This window comes from Eublepharis macularius, chromosome 8, assembly GCF_028583425.1.
Source record: "Eublepharis macularius isolate TG4126 chromosome 8, MPM_Emac_v1.0, whole genome shotgun sequence".
In the NCBI taxonomy this organism is placed as follows: Eukaryota; Metazoa; Chordata; class Lepidosauria; order Squamata; family Eublepharidae; genus Eublepharis; species Eublepharis macularius.
In genome coordinates, this window is record NC_072797.1 from 41337106 (window position 1) to 41358964 (window position 21859).

Sequence of the window (21859 nt, forward strand, 5' to 3'; positions counted from 1 at the left end):
ACAGGGGAGGCTCAGCCAGGGACTTCTACAGGTGCAGAGCAGCCAAGAGCCTCCACCCCCCCCCAGGTTCACCCACGCCCAAGGAACGCCCAAGGAACGCCGCAGGCAGCACCAGAAACTGGAACTGCAGGAGAGACGGCGCAGTGCTCGCCTCTTGAGCCAACGCCAGCTGCTGGAGAGTGACGATGAGTAGTGTCAGGATGGAGCCCCAGCAGCTGGCTGAAAACCACGCCTGGCTATAAGAGCCAGTCTGGAGGAACTGCCGGGCGTGGAAGCAACGTGTCTATTGCCTGCAACCACTCCGTGTTCTGTGAACCTTGCCCGTGCCTGTGCCTGCTTTTGGACCTGACACTACCGGTAAATGACCTTGGATTGTACCTGACTTCGCTCTTGGACTCTGGACTCACTCCTGGCGTTATCTCATGCTCTGACCACCGGTTTGACCTGGCTTTTGCTCTTGGAACTCCCCTCAGACTCTGGCATTAAGGTTTGGACTTGAACCACCCTGCTTGGGCTGGCCCAGCCTGTGACAAGCGTGCTCCGAATCTTCATGGAGTATACTGAAGTGGGTTAATCGCTTATTTCCGACTTTTTCCTGCTTCAGAAATTCTAAAATGGGAAACCTGAATCTTTTTTCTGTTGCACATCCACAGACATACTGACTTCTGTTTTCCTCCCCCTCCCCCCACTATGAAGAACTGTACTCCAACTGCCTGATGCCCAGGGACAGAAGAAAGGAGGGGAAAATAATGTGTTAAGTTTGATCTGCTGTAAGCCACCCTGCAGAATATTTGATTGAATAGCAACATAAAATAATGCATAACTGATAACACACACCTATCACTTGAAGTTTGTCTGTAATTATCAGGTAAAGAAAGGGAAAACATTTTAGTAGTTGAATTAATAATCCTTTACATCATCATGCTCATCAGATAAAACTGTCTTACCAAATACTACAATTGCACAACAATAGTAGATTAGATTCCTGTGTCAAATCCAGGTACAAATTCTTAACTATGCAATAGGTTTTGCATAAACAGCATCTGAATATGTGCATATGATGCAAGAAAAATTGGGACAGTTTTTTTAAAGACAGCCCAACTGACTTATGTGTGGAGATATAAGTGGCTGTTAGGTACGGCCTGGTATCAGTATGCTATGGGCAGAGAAGTGATGGAGGGAAGAAAAAAAACCCCACACCATGTTTTGTCCAGCATTTTTAAAAGCAGCAAGCCAAATGCTTGTAGAAGTTCAGAAGCAGGGCATGAAGACTTGCTCCAGTAAATGGTAATCAGAGCTCTTTATGGAGATTTCACAGTTATCATGTCTAATGTAATTGCTCAAAAAATCTGGATTATCTTCCCTGCTCATTTTAAAGCAAACAATCATGGTGTACATCCAATGACTGAACCAAAATCTCCTTAGATAAAGTGTTCTGGACTTTGGCAGATTGAGGTTACTATTGGCATAGGATGTAACACTTCAAGAGGAAAGGGACAGTGTGTGTAACCACTGATGCTCTTCCACTGCCTCAGAGGGAGCAACTTGGGAAGCTCCTAGTCGAAGCTTGGACTCCCTGCAGCATTCCTCCCCTCCTGGGACAAGAACCCTGAGTATGCCAGAAAAGAAGAAGCCCCTCCCACTAGAAGGTATTAGACTGATGACCCTGTCTGCCTCCAGGGAAGAGGTTCTACTATGGGTTGTGATTACTCCCAGAACCACTGAAGAAAAACGAGTATTTTAGTAATACTTCCTATTACTGAATCTGAGGATCTGGATACAGTCTTATTTCCCTTTCCCTTTAAATTTACAACTGGAGTGAAGCAGGAGAATGACTGCTGTAGTGTCTGGTTAGGAAACCTTTGCCCTGGTGCTTCTCAGCATAAGTCACTCCCTGGCTGTTTATCCTGGACAGATGGTGGTAGACTACAACAAAGCAGAACTCCATAATCCCACGCCCTATGACAGCACAGGGTAAAATTATGAACCCCTTTTGGGTCTTCAAAGGAGTAACCCTACAGAAGCAAAACGCGAGCAGCACTAAACAAAAGTAGCCCTAAAAATACAATAAAAAGGGCTTCTAGTTCAATCAAATTACAAAAATGTCATAATGCAGACTGCTGCTCATAATGAATTGTTAAGATTTTGAAACTTACAGCTAAATTCTTGTCCAAAAGACTGAAAGCATTTGAACTTACCAGACATTGTACCAACACCAATGACAAGACACTCAACAAGAGCATCAAGTGTAAATGTTGGTCCCAGAATTGCCATTCCACGTGAAATATTCTCTCTTACTTCATCCTATAATAAAAATACAGATATCCAGATCAGTTAACAAAGGAGCTAAAAAATACTTGTCTAAACTGTCAGGGTAAAAAGACCAAATAGATACAGTTGTTTAGTATATAAAAATCCAAAACCTGCATCTGTTCACTTAGAGTTAGGTGACTTAAAGGGAGATACTGCAGCAGCTGTTTCAAAGAGGGAAGGTATGTTCTTAATCATCTTAAGCAAGGTATTTCGTCTTAAGAGATTTGTACATGGCGACAGTCCAAAACACACATGAAAATTGCTTTCTTGATTTATCCCCTAAGGCTTTGTTATTTAATCTTCATTTTATACAATTCCTTGCCCTGAAGCAATAGAAGGCCTCATAGATGTTAACCAGCGTGAAAGAACATGCAAGTTCTACTGTCTCAAGGGGCTCACCAAACCTTGTTAGGTTATTATACCAGGATTATACCTTAGTATAGAACTGCATTTTCTTGGAAAGAAACAGTATGCAATCTGTTAAAGCACTTGAGTCAGATGTCACAAAAAAGCTGCATTTTCTTTCGCACTATGAAATCAACACTGATGATTTCCTGTGAGACAGGTGTGCAAGTTCAAGAGCTTCCTGGATTGTTCTCATTCTACATTAACACCTGGAAATAAGTATGTTGCAAATAACTGCATCATTAGTTGGCAAGATTTTAGCTGTTTAAATTGTTCAAGCTAAAGCAGAATGATACTAACAACTGGTCATTTTATATAAAGTGATCTTCAACCAGGGTGGACTGATTTAAATCAAATCCTCTTAAAAATCTGTGATGGATCCCCCCTCCTCTCACTAAGGATTTAAATTTTCACTATGTAATTCATATGCTTTTTGAACAAGTTGTTTAAAAATGGACACATTTAAGTCACAGTGCGTTGCAATTAAACAGTATCTCTTAAAATGTTATTTCAAGATATCTATCAGTCAGCCTACATGCCATTTGCAATTCAGAATTATATCTTCTTAGGAACAAGGAGAAAATTGTGAAATCAATGTATTTCTGTTTGTGCAAACACACAAGGCCATTGAAGATTAAGGCTGCAATCCCATGCACTTACACAGGGATTCCATTGGCTTCTGATAGGCTTGTTTGCCATGAGTTCAACTAACTCCTTTCAAAGTGCTTTAAGTCAGTTGCCCTTATCACAATCCAGCAAATTCAATACAGCATGTTAATTGTGAACATCATTTCCTTTGAACTTAAGAGCAAGTACAGCACATAGTGTTATAGTGTTGTACAAGGAATTCCTACTCGGCCATCTTGGGCCAGTCAGGCTCTATTAGCTCTATCTCACAGAACTGTAGTAAGAGTAAGAGGGTGGAGGGAATAATGAACTGCTTGGAAGAAGGGCAGGATAAGAACCAAATGAATGAAATCTACTGTAATCAATTTCACTGAGTAACGCTGAATTCAGGTGTTACTAAAAAGCCCCAAATCCTTTATCCTTCCTTTGCAGCAAAGGAGAACTAGCTCCTTGATCATTTTGACTGAAGTGTTCTGAATACTTTCTTGAGCTACAATATTCTTTAAGATGTGGTAACTATAACTGTGCAAAGTCACCTTCATTTAAAGGTGGCTGCTTTGAATCCAATTCCTAGTATATCCTAACATGGAATTTACCTTTTTTGCAGTTCATTGCAGACAGATTTGACTTTTCACTGAGGTATCTACTGTAACCCAAGATCTTTTTGACAGTACAGCTAGTTCAAATCCACTAGCATATAAGTAAAATGAGGATTTTCTGCTTAACTGTGTGCATCACAATCAACCCCATTTACCAGTCCATGAAGATCCTTTTGGAGTCCTTTATGTAGTCCACTTCGGTCACCCCCTTCCAAAGAACTTTGTTTTCATGTGCAAACTTTATTATGTCACTCTTCCCCCCAGATCACTGGGGAGTATGGATCATAATACTGATCCTGCATGAATCCACAGTTCCTTGCATTGTGAAAAATTCTTCTGCTTCTTGTCAGTTTCAATCCATAAGTAGACTTATTTATTTGTCATTGTGCCACATGACTTAAGTTTACTGAGGAGCCTTTGGTGCAGGAGCCTAAGGGTGAAAGAATCTACGTACATAAAGTCTACTGAGTCATGATTGTCATATGCTGACACTTCCAAAAATGATGCTCTACAAAAACCATACTGGTCCTCATCAAGGCTTGTTTGTTTGTTTGTTTAATAATTCTAGTTCTAGTAATCGTTTTACTGACTTACCTGGAGCAAATATTAGCTAAATATTCTGAAATTTCTGGTTCTCTTTAAAAAGCTCATGTTATGTTGGCTACTTTATAAGTACAAAGGCAGATTTTAGGCCTGAAAGTCAACAATTTCACAGTTGCAGTACTTCCAAATCTGTCAGATGTATGAAAATGTTAAGTGTACGTTTGAACCCTGTGATGTTAATTTGCCAGTTTGCTGAATCTTGTCACATCACCTCTTTGACTTAGTTCTTCGCATGCCCTTTACTCCCCAAAGTGTTTCAGGCACAAGTTCACAATCTTTCACATCGCACCTTTTAACAAAGAATGTTCTGCATCTCTGCAGGCTTACTATATTCCATTCAGTAATACTCTCACACTTTGTCATTTAATGTTTTAACTGTTTACTTAGTTGATTTTGCACTTTTGATGTATTTTAAGGCATTGATATCTGTCCCACAGAGTCCGTTTCTGCATGCAACTTGTCAATTTTTACTCATTTCCTACAATTCATAATCTTTTGGTCTTTCCATTTGGGAAAAACTTCTGCTTTTGGTAGACAGTCTTTGTAGTTCATAGCATTTTGGTCTCTGCTTGTTAATGAAATTGATATCCTTCTATTCTTGTTTATAACTTCCTTTTGTAAGATGTGATATAAAGCTATGGTTTTAAATAACTCACAAACACTCTGAAGAATCTGAATTGGACTTTGCTTGACGAAAGCAAATGTTTACCGGCAAGATGTGAGGCTACTTTGCTAAAGAAGCCCTTCCAACATTATGCTTTAAAATTCAGTTTTCTTGTTACAGAAATGGAAAGACTGGCTTACCTGTGAATTGGAACTGAGTGCAAATTTGGCTAATGCACTGGCTCTGGAGAGGTCAACCAGTAGCAGGAAAAATGGCAAAGCTTCACTGAAAAAAATTTAAAAGTATATTGGCTTTTTAAAATACACATACAAAACTGGAAAATGCATATTGGGAGACTGGCTATTATTTAGAACCAAACAATTTACACCTGGCTTTTGGTTTTTAGACTTCAAACATGTATTTAAAAGTTTCATATAATACATCTTTGGAAAGCTTCTCTGGATTGGTCCCATTCATTTTGCACATCTGATCTGCCATTTCATAGCTGAATAGATGATGTTGTGGAACTCAGTAGGAAACACAGAGGAGATTTTGACTATGGACACAGTGTGACACAATTACTCTTTTGAGAGGGATGAGGGATGATTCCAGCCTACAAACAGGATTTTTCAGGTCTAAATCAGAACATGTGATGGTGATGGAAAGCATGAAGCAAAAGCACATGAGGGGTGTATGTTTACCACTAATCTAAAAGTGGCATAAAAGTAGCTCATTCATAACATCCAATCACAGAAGTACTTGGTATTAGCCTGCCTGAAATCAGAGACTCGAGTATGGTGGCCTCCCTCCGTCCTCCTGGAGATGAGCCTGCCGCTGTCCATGTTGGTTTTCCAGATTGAAGTAGAAACTTTTCTTTTCCAAAAGGCTTTCAAATCAGATTGATATTGGGATGGTGCTTATTGAGGTTTATTCTCCTATACAGTTACAATATTCTAATGCTTTTTATATTGTTTGTGCTTTAACTTTGTTGTGAAATGCCTTAAGGACTTTCAGGTGGATAAGTAGTCTAAAAGTATGTCAAAAAATTAGGTGGTAGAACAGATGAAGAACTTAAACACAGAGTGACAGAACTTAAAGGGGAAATGAATGATTTCCAGATGCAACTGGTAGAAAATAAACATATAACTCAAGATATGGCAGACCAAATTCAAACAATAGATACAAAATGTGAAGAAACTTGACAGAAAACAGAAGTAGCCTCTAAACAACATATTGCTTGGAACTCCTTAATGGGACTGGAAATGGAAAGAGCTGCACTCATTATAAGATGCCAGAATGTAATAGAGCATAAAGATGAAGATTTGAGGACTGATTTCACAGAATCCCTTGCTGAATTCTTGGAAGAGGATCCTATGGAGATGGCCAAAGAGATTGATGTAATATATAGAGTTAACTCACTGTATGCAAAAAAGAATAAGGTTCCAAGAGAACGATGGTTGTTGTGAGTTTTCCGGGCTGTATTGCCGTGGTCTTGGCATTGTAGTTCCTGACGATTTGCCAGCAGCTGTGGCTGGCATCTTCAGAGGTGTAGCACCAAAAGACAGAGATCTTTCAGTGTCACAGTGTGGAAAAGATGTTGGCAGGTCATTTGTATCTACTCAGGAGGGGTGGGGTTGAGCTGAGTCATCCTGTAAGAGTTTCCCAGGGTGTGGAATGCTAATGGCGGGAGGCTTCACTGTATCCTGAGGAGGTTCTTTTGCATATGGATTGGTGCTTGATGTGCTAATCTTCTCTGCAGGGCTATTGTCGAGTATAGAGTGTTCAGACCTACCCGAAAAATACAACAGATGCTACGATCAGCAAAAGACAGTAGAGACCCCCTCACCTCTGCAGGAGTATACCGTATACCCTGCAGCTGTGGACAAGTTTACATCGGGACCACAAAGCGTAGCATCCAGACAAGAATAAAAGAACATGAAAGACACTGCAGACTTGGACAACCTGAAAAATCAGCAGTGGCTGAACATAGCCTAACTCAAACAGGGCACAGTATCTTATTCCAGGACACCAAAATACTGGACAACACTTCCAACTACTTTGTCAGACTGCACAGGGAAGCCATTGAAATTCACAAGCATAAGCAAAACTTCAACAGGAAAGAAGAAACCTTAAGAATGAACAGAGCATGGTTTCCAGTTCTGAAAAACACCAGGCTAACAAAACACTCTATACTCAACAATAGCCTTGCAGAGAAGATTAGCACATCAAGCATCAATCCATATGCAAAAGAACCTCCTCAGGATACAGTGAAGCCTCCCGCCATTAGCATTCCACACCCTGGGAAACTCTTACAGGATGACTCAGCTCAACCCCACCCCTCCTGAATAGATACAAATGACCTGCCAACATCTTTTCCACACTGTGACACTGAGAGATCTCTGTCTTTTGGTGCTACACCTCTGAAGATGCCAGCCACAGCTGCTGGCGAAACGTCAGGAACTACAATGCCAAGACCACGGCAATACAGCCCGGAAAACCTACAACAACCATTGTTCTCCGGCCGTGAAAGCCTTCGACAATACATCGTTCCAAGAGAAGTTCATATCAAATTCACCCAACGTAAAAATAGAGAGCGCATCTTGAGAACGTTGAGGGACAAACCACTCAAAATTCGAGATAAAGAGTTTTAAAGGAAACTCCATGTAAAATAAGACAGAGGCGTAAGGAGTACACACCCGTAACAATTCAATTAAAGGAAGACTCAATTCCCTTTTGATGGTTAATACCTGAAGGAATTATTTTCCAATACGAAGGACAGAGATTCAAGATTGACTCAATGTATAAGATGGAGAACTTTATGGAAAGATATGGGAGGAGGCGAAAACAGATAGATAGTAAGAAAAAAAGAACCAAAAAGGAAGTGGGTGCTGAGAAAGATGAAGGAACTTCGACACAGGACTACTCAACAGCATTAGAAAAAGAGGAAGTGCCTTCAAAGACTAAAATCAAAAGTAATGAACCGAAACCGATGAGAATAAAGAGGATACTTATAAAGAAAGAATATAATGGAGAGGAAACCAATAAAAACCTTTTCAACTAACATTAACGGATTAAACTCACCGAAGAAAAAAAACTTTTAAAACAATTAAAAATTTTGAATGCAGATATTACCTGCTTGCAAGAAACTCCTATTAGAAAGAAAGATCAGCATTATTTACAATGTAAAAAACTCGGAGATACCTTTCTTACTGCAGACCCGACCAAAAAAAGAGGTATAGTAGCATATACTAAAAAAGAACTGAATCCAAGTTTGATATACTCGGTGGAAGATGGCAGATTACTATTGCTGTACCTGATTGGAAAACTTATTATCAAGCATGTTGCTTAGTCTGGATGAGAGATTGGATTTTATTGGAAAATCCAAGACTTTTAGCTCTTGAAGGCCATGATCTACAGTTAGGATGGCATGTGTTTATGTGGTATGGAAAAGCAACCGGACATAAATATTTTAAAAATCACTTGATAAGGAAATCTCTTATAATGACATGGGAAAGAGTTGTGCCGCAAATATATGTGAAAATCCCACAATGGGTCTCTCCATTAGAAGCATTTACACAGCCAAATGTATTCTCCGTAGATAAGATTATTAGATATAAAGAACGCTAAGATGATAAAGGAATATTAAAAACGAAAGAAGACTTACAAAATCAAGGTATTAACTTAGACTGGTGGTCAAGAGCTCAGATTGAATCTAGATATAACAAAGATAAGAAAATGAGAGGCTTCTATCTAGAACAAAAAGACTTTGAAAAACTGTTGTGACTCAGATGAAAAACTGATTTAGAAAATGTATCTATTTTTAATGCAAATGAAACTGAATGAGGGGGTGGAAAAGTGTAAAACTTTATGGGCTCAGAATCTAGGAGATAATACCGATTCAGCACAATAGAATAAGATATGGAGAGTGAATGTAAAAATAACTAAATCTGTCACATTTAAAGAGAATTTATACAAGATGTTTTACAGATGGTGTCTAACTCTGGATAGATTGGCTAAAATGTATAAGAATATGCCAAATAAGTGTTGGAAATGTGGGAAACATACAGGGACATTCTTTCTTATGTGGTGGTCCTATAAAGAGGTACATAGATTTTGGGTAACGGTACATACTTTAATACAAACTATTTTACAGATTTCAGTTCCTTTAAACCAGATGTTCTTGTTAAATTGTATGCTAGATATGAGTAAAGAACAGATGTACTTTACAACTCATGTGGTAACGGCTAGAATATTATTTGCGTCATACAAACAACACTGCAGCAAGAAGAATTAACAGTGAAGATAATGGAAACTGCAGAAATGGACAAATTAACTTCTTTAATGAAAGGATAAATGGAAGAAGACTTCGCAACACCTTGGAACCCCTTCTACAAATGGATAAAGAACAAATATAGAGACTAAAATCTGTTAATAAGGCAATACTGCATGAAATATTCGAATTCACAGTTAAAGTTGTATTAGGATAAAATATAAACCTGGAAAACTAGAATGTGAATACAAGCAAGCTTAATGAACTTTGCAAAATTGCTTTGTTTCTTTTTCTACTCTTTTACCTACCTCTTGTCTCTTTCTTACTTTCTAAAAATAATAAAATATATTTTTTAAAAAATAAAAAATGTCAAAAAATAAGGCAAAACTATTCCCAAGTGGCTTCTTAGGTGTTACTTTTCCCCATCCCACCCTTCCAGAGCCTCAGAATTGGGATAGTGGGCTCAGCTACACCCAGTCAGCTGAACTGCCCCTAAGCAAATGAAGATCTATTGTCTAGAACATGAGAATGAATACGTACTTCAAGCCTGTCAGTTCCTTATCAAGGAAATGAATCACCACCGTACTGAAGACAAAACTTGAGAAGATTGTGAAGAGTCCAGCAATACCTACATAAATAATATGAAAGAAGGCATTAAACATGTTTTCAAAAGGGAACATAATCTACTAATCTAAATCCATATTTTTGCAGCAAACCTATATTCATGAGATCCTCAGGCTTCCATGATTTTCTTCACATTATGTAATGGATGAACATGATATAGGGATTTTTATATTTGGTTGGCTGCATCTATCATTCTGGCTTTTATTTTACCATTTCTGTGGAAGCAGTAGTGTACTATTCTTCCTTCTAACAATCTGGTGTAATTCAGATGGACAATGACACTGACATTTCCCTCTATTAAGCAGTAATTGCTTAAATACTTTACCCCCTCTTAGCAATTCAGGCCTAGCTTCTCATAGTGGCCAGGAACCCTATCCCTATTCTGTCTCTAGCCAAAACAGACAGAGATGTATTTATATTTATCTTCAATTAGAACTGCTTGATTAGTTATGGTATTGGTTAAGAAGAGATCACAATCCCTAACATTCATCTATTTGTGGCCAGTGGGCTTACTGTTTACTGTGAAATTCTTCTGTTAATTAATGTACTTTTGCTTTGAGTACTCATCTGCAATATTCACCTGTTATTTTTGGCAACACTGAACACTAAAAACTACTGAGAGTATGGCTGGAAAGCCCATCATATGGAAGTCTTACTAAAATTAAGCAGGCCTGGGTCCAGTCAGTGTATGGATGGGAAACCTCCCAGGAAATTCCTTGAGTTTCATGATGGAAGAAAGGCAGGATATAGTTATATCACAGCACACAAAGCGGAATGGCACATGTACAATTCTCCCATTAGGCTTAGCCTAGAAATGGTCAGGTAAAATACAATAGCCCCAGAATTTCAACATTCACTGAACAACTTCTGTAAAAAATATATTAAAACTATGGCTTCAAGTCAAAGATCTGTGGGTATTTCTGGATTAGGGCGGAGCACACATCTCCAAAGAGATGGTGGGCAACTTATACAATACTGGTCATCTCCAGGCAGACAAGGCTGTATGCACATCTTTGTGAATCAACCACTTTTGGAAACAGATGGACAATGCTGTATGAACTGATGGATTCTGTTCAGCGGTATATTAACAGACCCAATTCAGCAACCTTTTTCATGAACTGAAGTTGAATGATTCAGACAAAAGTTGTTTTCCTCCATGGTTCACTGTGACCGATTCAGAGCACATGTGTCTGGGATTCAATTCTCCGCCTACATTCACTGATTCTTACTGATATGTAAAAATCACCATATAAAATCAAGATACTTTACCTAAGATATATTTTGATCCAAGCTGCCGCAGATTTTGAAACTGGAAGTATATATAAAGGATAGCTATACAGCGTGTGATTGTCAGGATTATGATATCACTGCTCAAAATATCCTGCAAGAGAGAAACAGAATTATGTTTGTGAGTGGCAGTGATTTTACTCTGTTCTGCTGGTGGAACGTGCCTTTAAATCATAGCTGACTTATGGTGACCCATCATGGTGTTTTCAAGGCAAGAGGCTAGCAGAAGTAGTTTGCCATTGCCTGCCTCTGCATAGCAACCCTAGTCTACCTTAGTGGTTTCTCATCCAAGTACTAACCAAGGCCAACCCGGCTTCACTTCTGAGATCAGGCTAGCCTGGGCAATCTGGGTCAGGGCTAGTCTATTCTGTTAAAACAAAAAAGTTTTGCAGCACCTAAAGCATAACAGATTTACTGAGGCATAACCTTTGTGAACTTCAGTCCATCAAATTTGATTAAGAGGGTCCTAGTCCCTCAAAGTTTATTCCTCAATAAATCAAAGAATGTGCTTACCTGGTACACTCTGTTTCTAGTGGTCCAGACCATGAACTGCTCTCCTTTCCGTCCACTAGGAGTTAGGCTTTTTGAAGAAGAAAAACAGACTAGGTCTGGACTAGAAAGTCCCTCCCCACTTTCACTTTAATTATGATGACTACCTACACACTAGAGTCTATCCTGAGAGAGTTAAAAGTGAAATCCTAAGAAGTTTTACTCCAGTCTAAGTCCATTGAAATCAGTGGGATTAGGCTGGAGTAACTCTGTTTAGGATTTCACTGCTAGTCTGGTAAAACCTGCAATTTCTAGCTATTCCTCTAACAGTGCAATCCTAAGCAGAGTTACTCCAGTCTAAGCCCATTGAAATCAATGGGGGTAGACTGGAGTAACTCTGCTTAGCATTGCGCTGTAAGTCTAGGCACACAGAGCGAGTACTGCCCACTGTCATATGAGCAAACAGAATTCACCAGGTAAGCAAATTCTGTGGTCTCCCTACTTGTTGCCTTCCAGTGCACTAGGCCAGGGCGTATTGCAGAGCAATGCCCAAAGCCTCAAGAAGGAAATGAAAGAGAAGCAGAAGTTAGAAAGGGACGATGCTTAACAACACTCTGGAAAAACCAGCTGCCAAGGCTGTTTCAGTGAAAGCAAAAAAAAAATCTCCCAGTGTATAAAAATGTATAGAGAGGACAGTGTGCGTTATCTGTATCTTGTCACTGGAAAAACCAGACCCAATTGCCCAAGAGAAAGCCATCTCACTGAAAGATGGAGTGAGGACACTTCCAAGAGGAAGATACCCAGAAATAGGCCTCAGCAATACACACAGTTAACTCACCACTGGCAAATGGAAGCCCTTGGAAGCCCCACTACCTCTCTCCTGCACAAGTGACAAAAAGGGAAAGGCTCTTCTAAAAGGCTGTGATCAACTTTAACGGTCCCCTCCTGATATCAAAACAACGGCAGCCCAATAGATGAGCTTGGGACAAAAGAAGCTCTAGCTCCCTGGGAAAACGACAATTAACCTTTTGAATAAAAGACGGGTCTCTGCAAAGAAGAAAAACTCTCCTGGTTAAAGCCACTGCAACCAGGAAAGCCGTCTTGACAGACAGGAAGACTAGGGAAACTTTCAAGAGGGGCTCAAATACAGCTTCAGTTGACACTTGCAAAACAGTTCTAAGACATCATGTAGGGAACATGTGCATAACAGAGGAAGCTAGAGCAGAAGGAACTGCCTGATGTGCAAATGAGTGTGCAACGGGGGTACCTGAATCCAGGGACAGTACTGACCACGGTGTTGTGCAAGGCTTAAGCTCAACACTAGACTATCCAAGGAAAATTCTGAAACACGGAGGATGGAAGTTGTCAGTGGAAGAGTTCCTTTTTCTTAGCCCCAAGAGCAGAAGACTTCCTGTAGTTTGGTTATTATGTCAGATCCATCTGAGAATAGAACTTTTAACACCTGCTCCAAATAATTCAAACCTCCTAGCCCAGCCCCTTCAATTCAGAGTCATACAACTGAAAGATGTATTTTGCTAAAAGAAGGGACTCTGGCTGAGAAGATCTGTCCAAGTTGGTAGCTTCATAGAAGGATGTAGTTTGACAAGGTCCGCTTATCAAGTGGGTGGCTCAGCCAGCTGAGGATAATCAGGATGATGTGTGAATGTCCCTGAGAGATTTGCCAGGCACACCTGACAGCAGCAAAACTGTTATATGTGAGAGTGGAATATATGTGAGAGTGGAATATATGTGAGAGTGGAATATATGCCTAAGAGAGCTTCAAAATCTCAGGACCTAGACATTGCTCAGGAAGGCAAACAGTTTGACCATTAAGTTTCCAAAGTAAAGAGTTAGTTGTCTGAATGTTTTCTTGTAGAGATTCCACTCTTCTGGATCCAGGGCCTGTCTGCCCACTGTGAATCTCTGGAAGAAGAGGGCTCATCACAGAGCACAATAAATCTGCTTGTTCACGTAAGACAGCTGCACAATGACAGCTCTAAGATCATCTTCTAGTTATCTTCCTCCCCTTTTTTCTTTTGTTCAACCCTGGCCTGCATTAAAGGAAGGCCCCTGTCCTGTACTTAACAGGTATGCCCAGTCAAGTCTGCCCTGGCTAGTGAGGCTTGGGAATATCATCTAGAGATGGGGGCATAGGGCTTGTGCCTAGTGGGCCGGTTGACCCAGAAAGGCAGCCTTCTCAAGTCTTAGCCTAAACAGGCTGGGTGTTAATCATGTCCAAGTGCACTTGCTGGCAGGGGTTGCAGCTCCTGAGGCTGTGTTTTGGCCAGGATCATGCAAGGAAGCATTACTCTCAAAGCACTGTTCGGGATCCATGATGGGATTGCATGCAGCCAGCCTGGCACTTTGCCTCCTTTGTGCCCCTCTGCATAGGCCTTCCGCTGCTACTGCTCTTGTGAAATGGGAGCGTATCTGAGAGGCTACAGGCCTGGGTTTGAGTGTTGCATGGCAGAGGCCTGGTCTCTATCTCAGAGGCTGGTGGCGAGGACTCTCTTACAGGCTCCAGAAACATGGCCTCTGCCCCTGTTGGACCATTGTCAGCAGGTACCTCTTCAGTGACTGATCCTTCTGGTACTCCTGGTTTCCTGGCTTTGGCTCCTCAGGCTCTTCCTCTAAGCACTCTGGGTCAGAGGCACTGAGCTAGTCAGGGGATGGGGTCATGACAGCCCCTCAAAAGATAGCATGAAAAGTCTGCAACCTTTTACTGCTGGGGAAGAAGACAAGCCTCACCAGGAATGAGGGAGGTGCCTCCTAGCCCAGCACTAATAAATTCTTCTTCTCAAGACAGCCTGCCCTCTAGTGATCCTAGAGGAGAACACCCCATGGTCTGTTTCATTGGAAGATAATAAGCTGCTAGAACTCTAAATCCATGCCATAAGAATCTATTCTCTCTCCTTTCCTCCTTGCATAGCCAGCGAACCAAACACTTCTGTTTTTCAGCAAGCAATACTTTGTCATTACATCCAAATCAGAAATCACAGATTGCTCTCGTTTCCTAAATAGGATTCTAAACAGTATTCTAACTGTAGGAAGGGGAGGGGGGTTGTGGTTCATTTGCAGCAAGAAGTGATGGTTTGCCAGTGAAGCAGAATCATTTAATTATTGACTAAAGATATGAAGCTCAGGGGGAAAAAAAGGACACACAGCTTCCCCTCCTACAAGGACATTTTCATTCCACCCCCTCCCACCCCGGAGAGAAAAACTTAAAAATCTCTCTTTTGGAATGAGCGAAATGGTTTAAGACAAGGTTTTATTCATTCAGAATGTAGTATGATGATATTTACGTAAGGCAGTCCATAGCATTAGATAATGATAATGTCTGTGTATGCTGTATATGTATAGCACCTATATTCAAGCATATGCTTACTGTTCGATTTTGTCTACAATTAGTATGCTATTACCACAACTCAACCTTGAGAATCAAGTTCAGATAACACAATTACGTAGATAAGAAATGTCAGCAATATATTTAACTTCTTACTTCTTCAAGTTTGGGGCATTCATAATTCCAGCCGCAGATCTTATCATTACCAGTGAACATCTTCATGGACATCATACAAATGGTAAGAGTTACAGTTCCCACAATGACCTCCCATGGATGAGAGGCCACAAAAAGGCCATGCATTCTGAAGAGACTAGACAGCATCTTCAAACTTGTATCTGCAAATCTAGGACTAAATAAAAAAGAACATAATATACTGTTAATACAATAAATATGTTTAGACAGAAGTGGAATAAAAAATGAAAGAATTCCCCCAGGGCCTGCTGGCATCTGACTCTTAAAAACACTCAATAAATTATTAGTACAACAGTGTGCTAGTATACCACCCTTCTAGACAGATTAGTGACACACACAGAGCAGTGAATAAAGTCAGTGTTACTATTATCCCCACAACACAGCTGGGGAATTGAGGCTGAGAGGAGTGGCTTACCCAAGGCCATCTGCAAAGCTCAAGGCAGAAGTGGGATTTGAACTAGCAGAGTAGTACTAATGCATTTATTTAAGGCAATATTAATAAATACAGAGAACTACTGAAATGACTGTCTTCTGAAACTGCAGGATTTGAGTCCAGTGACACCTTAGAGACCAACAAGATTTTCAGGGTACAAGCTTTCGAGTGTCCAGAGACTTTAATAATGTATTATAACAAGTCACACAGAAGCTCCTCCTCTACAGTGTAAAATGTAATTGACTCTTTGTAACTCATGCCCCACCTTTTTTTTTTTAAAATAAGCATTCTGGCAATGAGGAATGAATGCTCTTAAGGACATGCAAACTGCTTTCCAAGTTCTCTGAAAGTCGCTGGATCTACTATCCTAGGCTTCATTCTTAACTTGCCTGCCTTTGATTATGGCGGTCCAATGGATGACTGAGAAGCAGTTTGAACTAATACAGTAAGTATTCAAACCTAGGAGATAAACTTAGGCTCTCTTCTGGCTTCTAAGTTATCTGCACAGTACCTGGGAGAGAAGCATACACAGATGTAGCCTCACCAAACGCATTCTGAACAATGGCACTCTGTTATTCAGGGACTGCCTTATTAAACAGTATGGAGCAGCATAGTGTGCTTGTATTTATATCATGTATTTACAGCATAAAGCTTTCACAGTATACATACGTACGACAAAAGCAAATGCCATCCCATTCCTGTGCAATGCTTTTGTGCATATGTGCACACTATGACAGAGGACATTATAGACAGCAACATTAGAATGTAACATGCGACATCAGAATTTTACTGGTTTGATAAATGGCAACCCTAGAATTACATCTCTAGGATAAGCACACTTCATGCGTCCTTTCTTCACCCTGTTTTGAATTTAAAATAAGTAGTACATACAAAGCACAGAAAACACTCGCAGGAAAATTGTACAAGTAGTACTTCTGTGGACTTTTGCACGGCTGACAAGTATAAATATGTGTTTGATACATTTATTTTGTCCTCAAGTCATGAAGCACACATACTGTTTCTACGTTAACTACGTTAACTGTTTCTACGTAGAACAAACTTTTGTCAATACTTATGGCTGAAACAGCCATAATGCAGGCCACATACATGCAAGCTTGTTATACTTTATATCAATGCATTTGCCATGTTTCTTTATTTAATTTATACCTCACCTTTCTTCTCAGTGGGGATCCAAAACAGCTTATATTGTTCTGTCTTCCATGTTATCCTCACAACAGCCCTGTGAGATAGGTTAAGCTGAAAGTACGTGAGTGGCCCGTGGTCATCCAACGAATTTCTAAGGCAGACTGGGGACTCAAACCTGAGTTTCCCAGATCCAACACTGATCCTCTAACCACTACACACACGTGCTGGCAATTCATGCATAGCATTAACTCACCAGAGATCAGCAACTGAGGTGGGTGTCCTGCTAGTATGCAAATACGCTAGCACAAGTGGCAACTGTATTTAAATACAATGGACATATGTAGGATGCTTATGTGAGTATTGATCCAAGCACATCACATATATTCGAACATTTGTTAGCTTTGTCTTTAAAATGGACGATTTAGACCAACATATACAAAATTCTTTTCTTGTAGTAGAAGTTCTGCTGTCTTTTAATGACACAATGAATAATTAGGGAGTAACTTGGAATGTATTTTCCATTAGCCAGGCAGACTACTATAAGTTTTTAAATCAGTATCATCCACAAATTACGCTGACTCATACATTAATGTCTCAAAATAGGATCAGAAACAGCACAGTATTTAAAATAGTTTAGTTATCTAGTAAAATTTGATCCTAATATTGCCAGTGGCCTTTTTTGAACTATGAACGAAATATAATGGAAGCAATTTACTGTGCATTCAAATCAATGTGTTTTGCAGTGTTCTTTGAAACAATGATTTGCTGAAGGTCCAGAAAAATAATGCTTTTACAGTGAAATTCTAAATACAATTCAATAAGCTCCACTGAACAGACCTGAGCAGGATTATGAGCAGACTTGCTGTCTTAGAGCCATACAGTCCCCTAAGGTAGACTGTCAAACAGTCCACCTCTTTTGGAGAAGCTGCCTTAACATATTTAAGAAAAAGTTCTGGCATGCTCAATAATGAGCACTTTCCAATTATTGTTTTGTTGACGATTGTCATCTATGTACAAAAATATCCCCTTCCTTACTCCACTCACTTGGCCTCAAAGCAAACTGATCTGTTATGCAGGAAAAGCTTCTCATTGTTAAACTCGGGGCCAACAGATCACCTTATGCTGGGAACAAAACAGGAATACAGTGCTTTCTAAAATCAACTACTTTATCTTGAACTATTTTAGTCTTTAACTATAACCCCTTATACACATACTACAGATGCCATCTACTTAATACTATTACTCAGGAAAATTTTTTAGAAGCAGTTAATTTGGAGGGGAAACCTCACACAGATCAAGAGCAGAGACAAATTATTTTGCAGAATGAGGGCTAGATTACACCACACAATTTACAATACTGGCAAACGAATCTGTAACTGATCAGAGATCATTACAAACATTCAGAAAGTGGTTATTTTAAGTATGAGACCATGTCAAAGAAATTCCACCCAGTCCTCAAAAGCCAAAATAGTCAAGGGCGTTTTTTTTTAATTACAGGAAATAAAAAGCACATTGATAGAAAGCAAAGTTCTGATCTGCTCCGAGAGCCACTGCTATGCAGACCTTAATCTGCTGTCATCCACATCTCAACAGCATCCTTGCTGTACACAGCATGCTCCATATTAGCCAAGGATAAACGCAAATCTGGGTGGGGAAGCAACAATCGACAACTCCTTGAACAGGAGTTAACAGAAGAGAGATTCTTTCTTTTATAATTTAACAATCTCATTCAATATGGCTGACGCCGGGCAGTGGCCCCCGCCCCGTGAAGGGGGGTTAAACCATCGCCCCTATGCGAACACAGAGGCATGTATGAATCACTATGCAGCATGAACTGTAATATTTAATGTTTTTAAATGTATTATTTAATGTTTTTAAATGTTTTTAAAGGTTTGTATTTGTTATCCACCCTGAGCCTGCGAAAACGGGGAGGGCGGAATATAAATATAATAAATTAAATTAAAATTAAATTAAATACTGTTAATGACCTCCTCCTATTCCTCAGAAGCCAACACGGTATTCTCCAGCAGAGGACAAAGATCATTATCTTATCTTTTCAGATCGTGACTCTGCCTCCTAATTGATTTTAGAAAGTTCACACCCTGGAAATCAAGTTGGTCTTTCAGGTGCTACTGGACCGAAGCTTGCTCTTCTACTGCAAACCGACGAGGCTACCCACCTGAAACTATCCTCTCACAAAAGTGCCGCATCGTTAGCCCCTTGAGACGGCCCTTGTAACCTAGGATGCGCTGCCCTCCTTCAGAAAGAACGAAGAGAAGGTGGAGAGAGCAGCGTACAAAGAAAGCGCAGGATGGGATGTGTTGGAGGGGGAAGAGGCACCTCCGGGGCTCCTCTCCCATAAACAGACCAAAACTGACATGACGACTTGATTTCAGGTGATTTCACACTCAGACTATGGACAAAGAAGAGCGAAAAGGCTGAGAGTTGCGCCTCCCTGCTCGCCCAGCAACCTGTGAGGAGAGTAGGAGAAAGGCGCTCCCCACCCCTTACCATGGCGTCCAGTCTCTGCATTTGAGCGGAGGAGAAATGCCAAGACCCCGTCCGGGCTCTGAGGCGCTGCAGCTCCTCTGACGACGAAGCCTGACCGACCGTCCCGTCCAAGGCCCCCTCCTGCAGTCAAAGGGGCTGCCTACATCGCGCCTGACAAATTCTGCCCCAAGCCCACAAGCCATCGCAGTAACTTTCGCCACAACACCCATCGGCCCGACGGGAGTCACCTACCTCCTCTTTCAGCAACTGGTCGAGATAGGCTGAGGCCGGCAACTCGGCGGCCACCTCCCCTCCGTCTCCCTCCTCTGCCGCAGACTGAAGCTGGTGCTCGCGCCGCAACAAGGACACCCGGCTCGCGACACCCCGGCCGGTGCCATCGCCCGATCGCGCAACCAATGGCAGAAGATCGGCACGCCCAGTTAAGCATACGTCATCGGCTCCGTCGCCTTAGCAACCGCTGAGGGAAGCTGCTCAGCACCCGGCTGATCAGGAGGGGGCAACGCGCCATCTCGCCACGGGGACACCAGCCAATGAGTCGCCGCGCAGATCAGCTTGTGCCTCCTTAGTGGTCCGAAGCCTCTTGGCTTATTTGCATTTGGATTTCCACTGACCAATAGGCTTTGCGCTTGGTAGCGGGAGAGAAGAAAGCTCGGGGGGTTTTTATTTCCATTTGTAAAACTGCAGTTCCTCCTACATTGTGCACTGCGAGCATCTCGGATTGGTTGGGCTGCTAATTCGTCTGCCCCAGAAACAATTTTAGCAGTTTTTCTGTACCTCAACGAAACACTGCGAGCTGAACCGCAGCCCAACCGGTTGAATTTTCACCTGTCGTGCACCTTTCGTCAGGAGCTCTGCCAGAATGAAAGTTGCATACTTACAATTAACACGCGGAACTGGACCACATTGTTGCTGCTGTCGTCAATCTCGCCCACTTTTCAGGCTTAGGTGGTAGGAAACCACAAGGCGGATTTCTGGCTACTGCGTTTATCAGTTGAGAACAGACAGAGGGAAAGTGTGCACAATTCAGCTGCATCCGATTACGGGCAGGTTTTATTGCACAGTGAGGCAGGGTTCATTTTCCATACTCTAGTTTAACCGAGCTGGTTTAACTTTGTTTCCAGTCAGGATATTGATTTTTATAAAATAGCAGACAATATACTCCAATCCTAAATCCATTCAGTAAATGGTACTGTTAGCAAATGTCAAGGGGACAGATTCCCCTGTAAGCCTGCAGTCAAGGAACAGGGTAACAGGACGGGCTCGCGGCGCATTAGTATCCTTGAGTTATGTCTACCGGATAGTTTCTGCTATATTCTATTGCTGCGGTGGAACACTAAAATATGTCAGCATAATGGATTAAACACCAATATAGCAAAACCGTTGTGGCGGCATATTTACACCATCATGATTACTATGTGATGTGGGATGACTAATGTAAGACATAAAAATGGAGTTTGGGACATAGTTGATTGTAAACAATAAAGGATTAAGGAACGTTTGGAGTATGGCAAAAGAGAAGCAGAGTTTAATTGGAACCCTCTGCTTGGTGTCCCCTGCCCGCCCCCCAGCACCAGGACAACAGTGTGCCTGCAAAGATATAACTTGAAATATCCCAATGAACAATATAAATTCCAATCAAGGAACCCTCATGTTATCTATCTTTGATCCAAACTATGCTGTTTTAGATGATAATATAGGGGCTTAAACATTGCACATGGTGCAGCAGCAGTACGAAATCTTGGTCCTCCGCCCATGCCTTTTTATGCCTTTACATGCCTTTACAAGTTTGAAGCATGAGCACTAACCTCAAGCATGGAGCAATTATAGCACCCATTAGAACTCTAGGGCAAAGGGGCCAAAAAGGGACAAATTTACATAAAGAACAAATATTACAACAAAGATCGTATTACTAACACACGTTTTCTCTGAAACCTTTATGAGTTTTCTACTTTAGTAGAAGTTTACTGTTTTCCTCCCCCTTCATATTGCATTGTCGATTGGATGTATTATATTCTCTTTATTTCATTGCTCTCTAATCATTAAATCCAGTTTATTGGATTACTGTACTGTATTGTTCTTTAATGGTGTGATCCAATTTTATTGCATTGTTTATTGTATGTCTTATATTGATCTTTACTGCACTGTTTTATAATTCTGTAATCTGCCTTGAGTCTCAATGAGAAAGGCAGACAGCAAATGCAGATAATAAAAATCAATAGTAATACCTCAGACAGGACTCAAGACACAAACACCCAGAAATTTCACCTCCATCATTGCAACAGAAACTGCAAGGACATGACTAACGAGTAACGACACTGGAATACAAAGTTGGTGGTGGACATAACGTCAAGGACAAGATAAGTATGCAAAGCAAGTAAGCGCATAGAGTTTTTCCCCAACGCACACGATGAGG

General features: G+C 40.9%; 1 protein-coding gene across 4 annotated transcripts in view; it reads right to left on the reverse strand.

Moving 5' to 3' along the window:
* HMGCR (3-hydroxy-3-methylglutaryl-CoA reductase) overlaps positions 1-19796 on the reverse strand; it is a 42062-nt gene extending 22266 nt beyond the window's left edge. The window contains exons 1-7 of one of the 4 annotated variants that reach the window (XM_054986983.1): positions 19678-19796; positions 16962-17029; positions 15321-15513; positions 11315-11426; positions 9962-10049; positions 5352-5436; positions 2199-2304 (exon numbers count right to left, since the gene is read on the reverse strand). In XM_054986983.1, the coding sequence (XP_054842958.1) occupies positions 2199-2304; positions 5352-5436; positions 9962-10049; positions 11315-11426; positions 15321-15485 (556 nt within the window). In that variant the 5' untranslated portion in view covers positions 15486-15513; positions 16962-17029; positions 19678-19796. Of the gene's footprint in view, positions 1-2198; positions 2305-5351; positions 5437-9961; positions 10050-11314; positions 11427-15320; positions 15514-16961; positions 17030-19114; positions 19349-19446; positions 19513-19677 lie in introns of those variants that run through there. The other 3 variants (XM_054986982.1, XM_054986981.1, XM_054986984.1) reach the window with 3 other exon arrangements.
* Positions 19797-21859: the final 2063 nt, after the last annotated feature.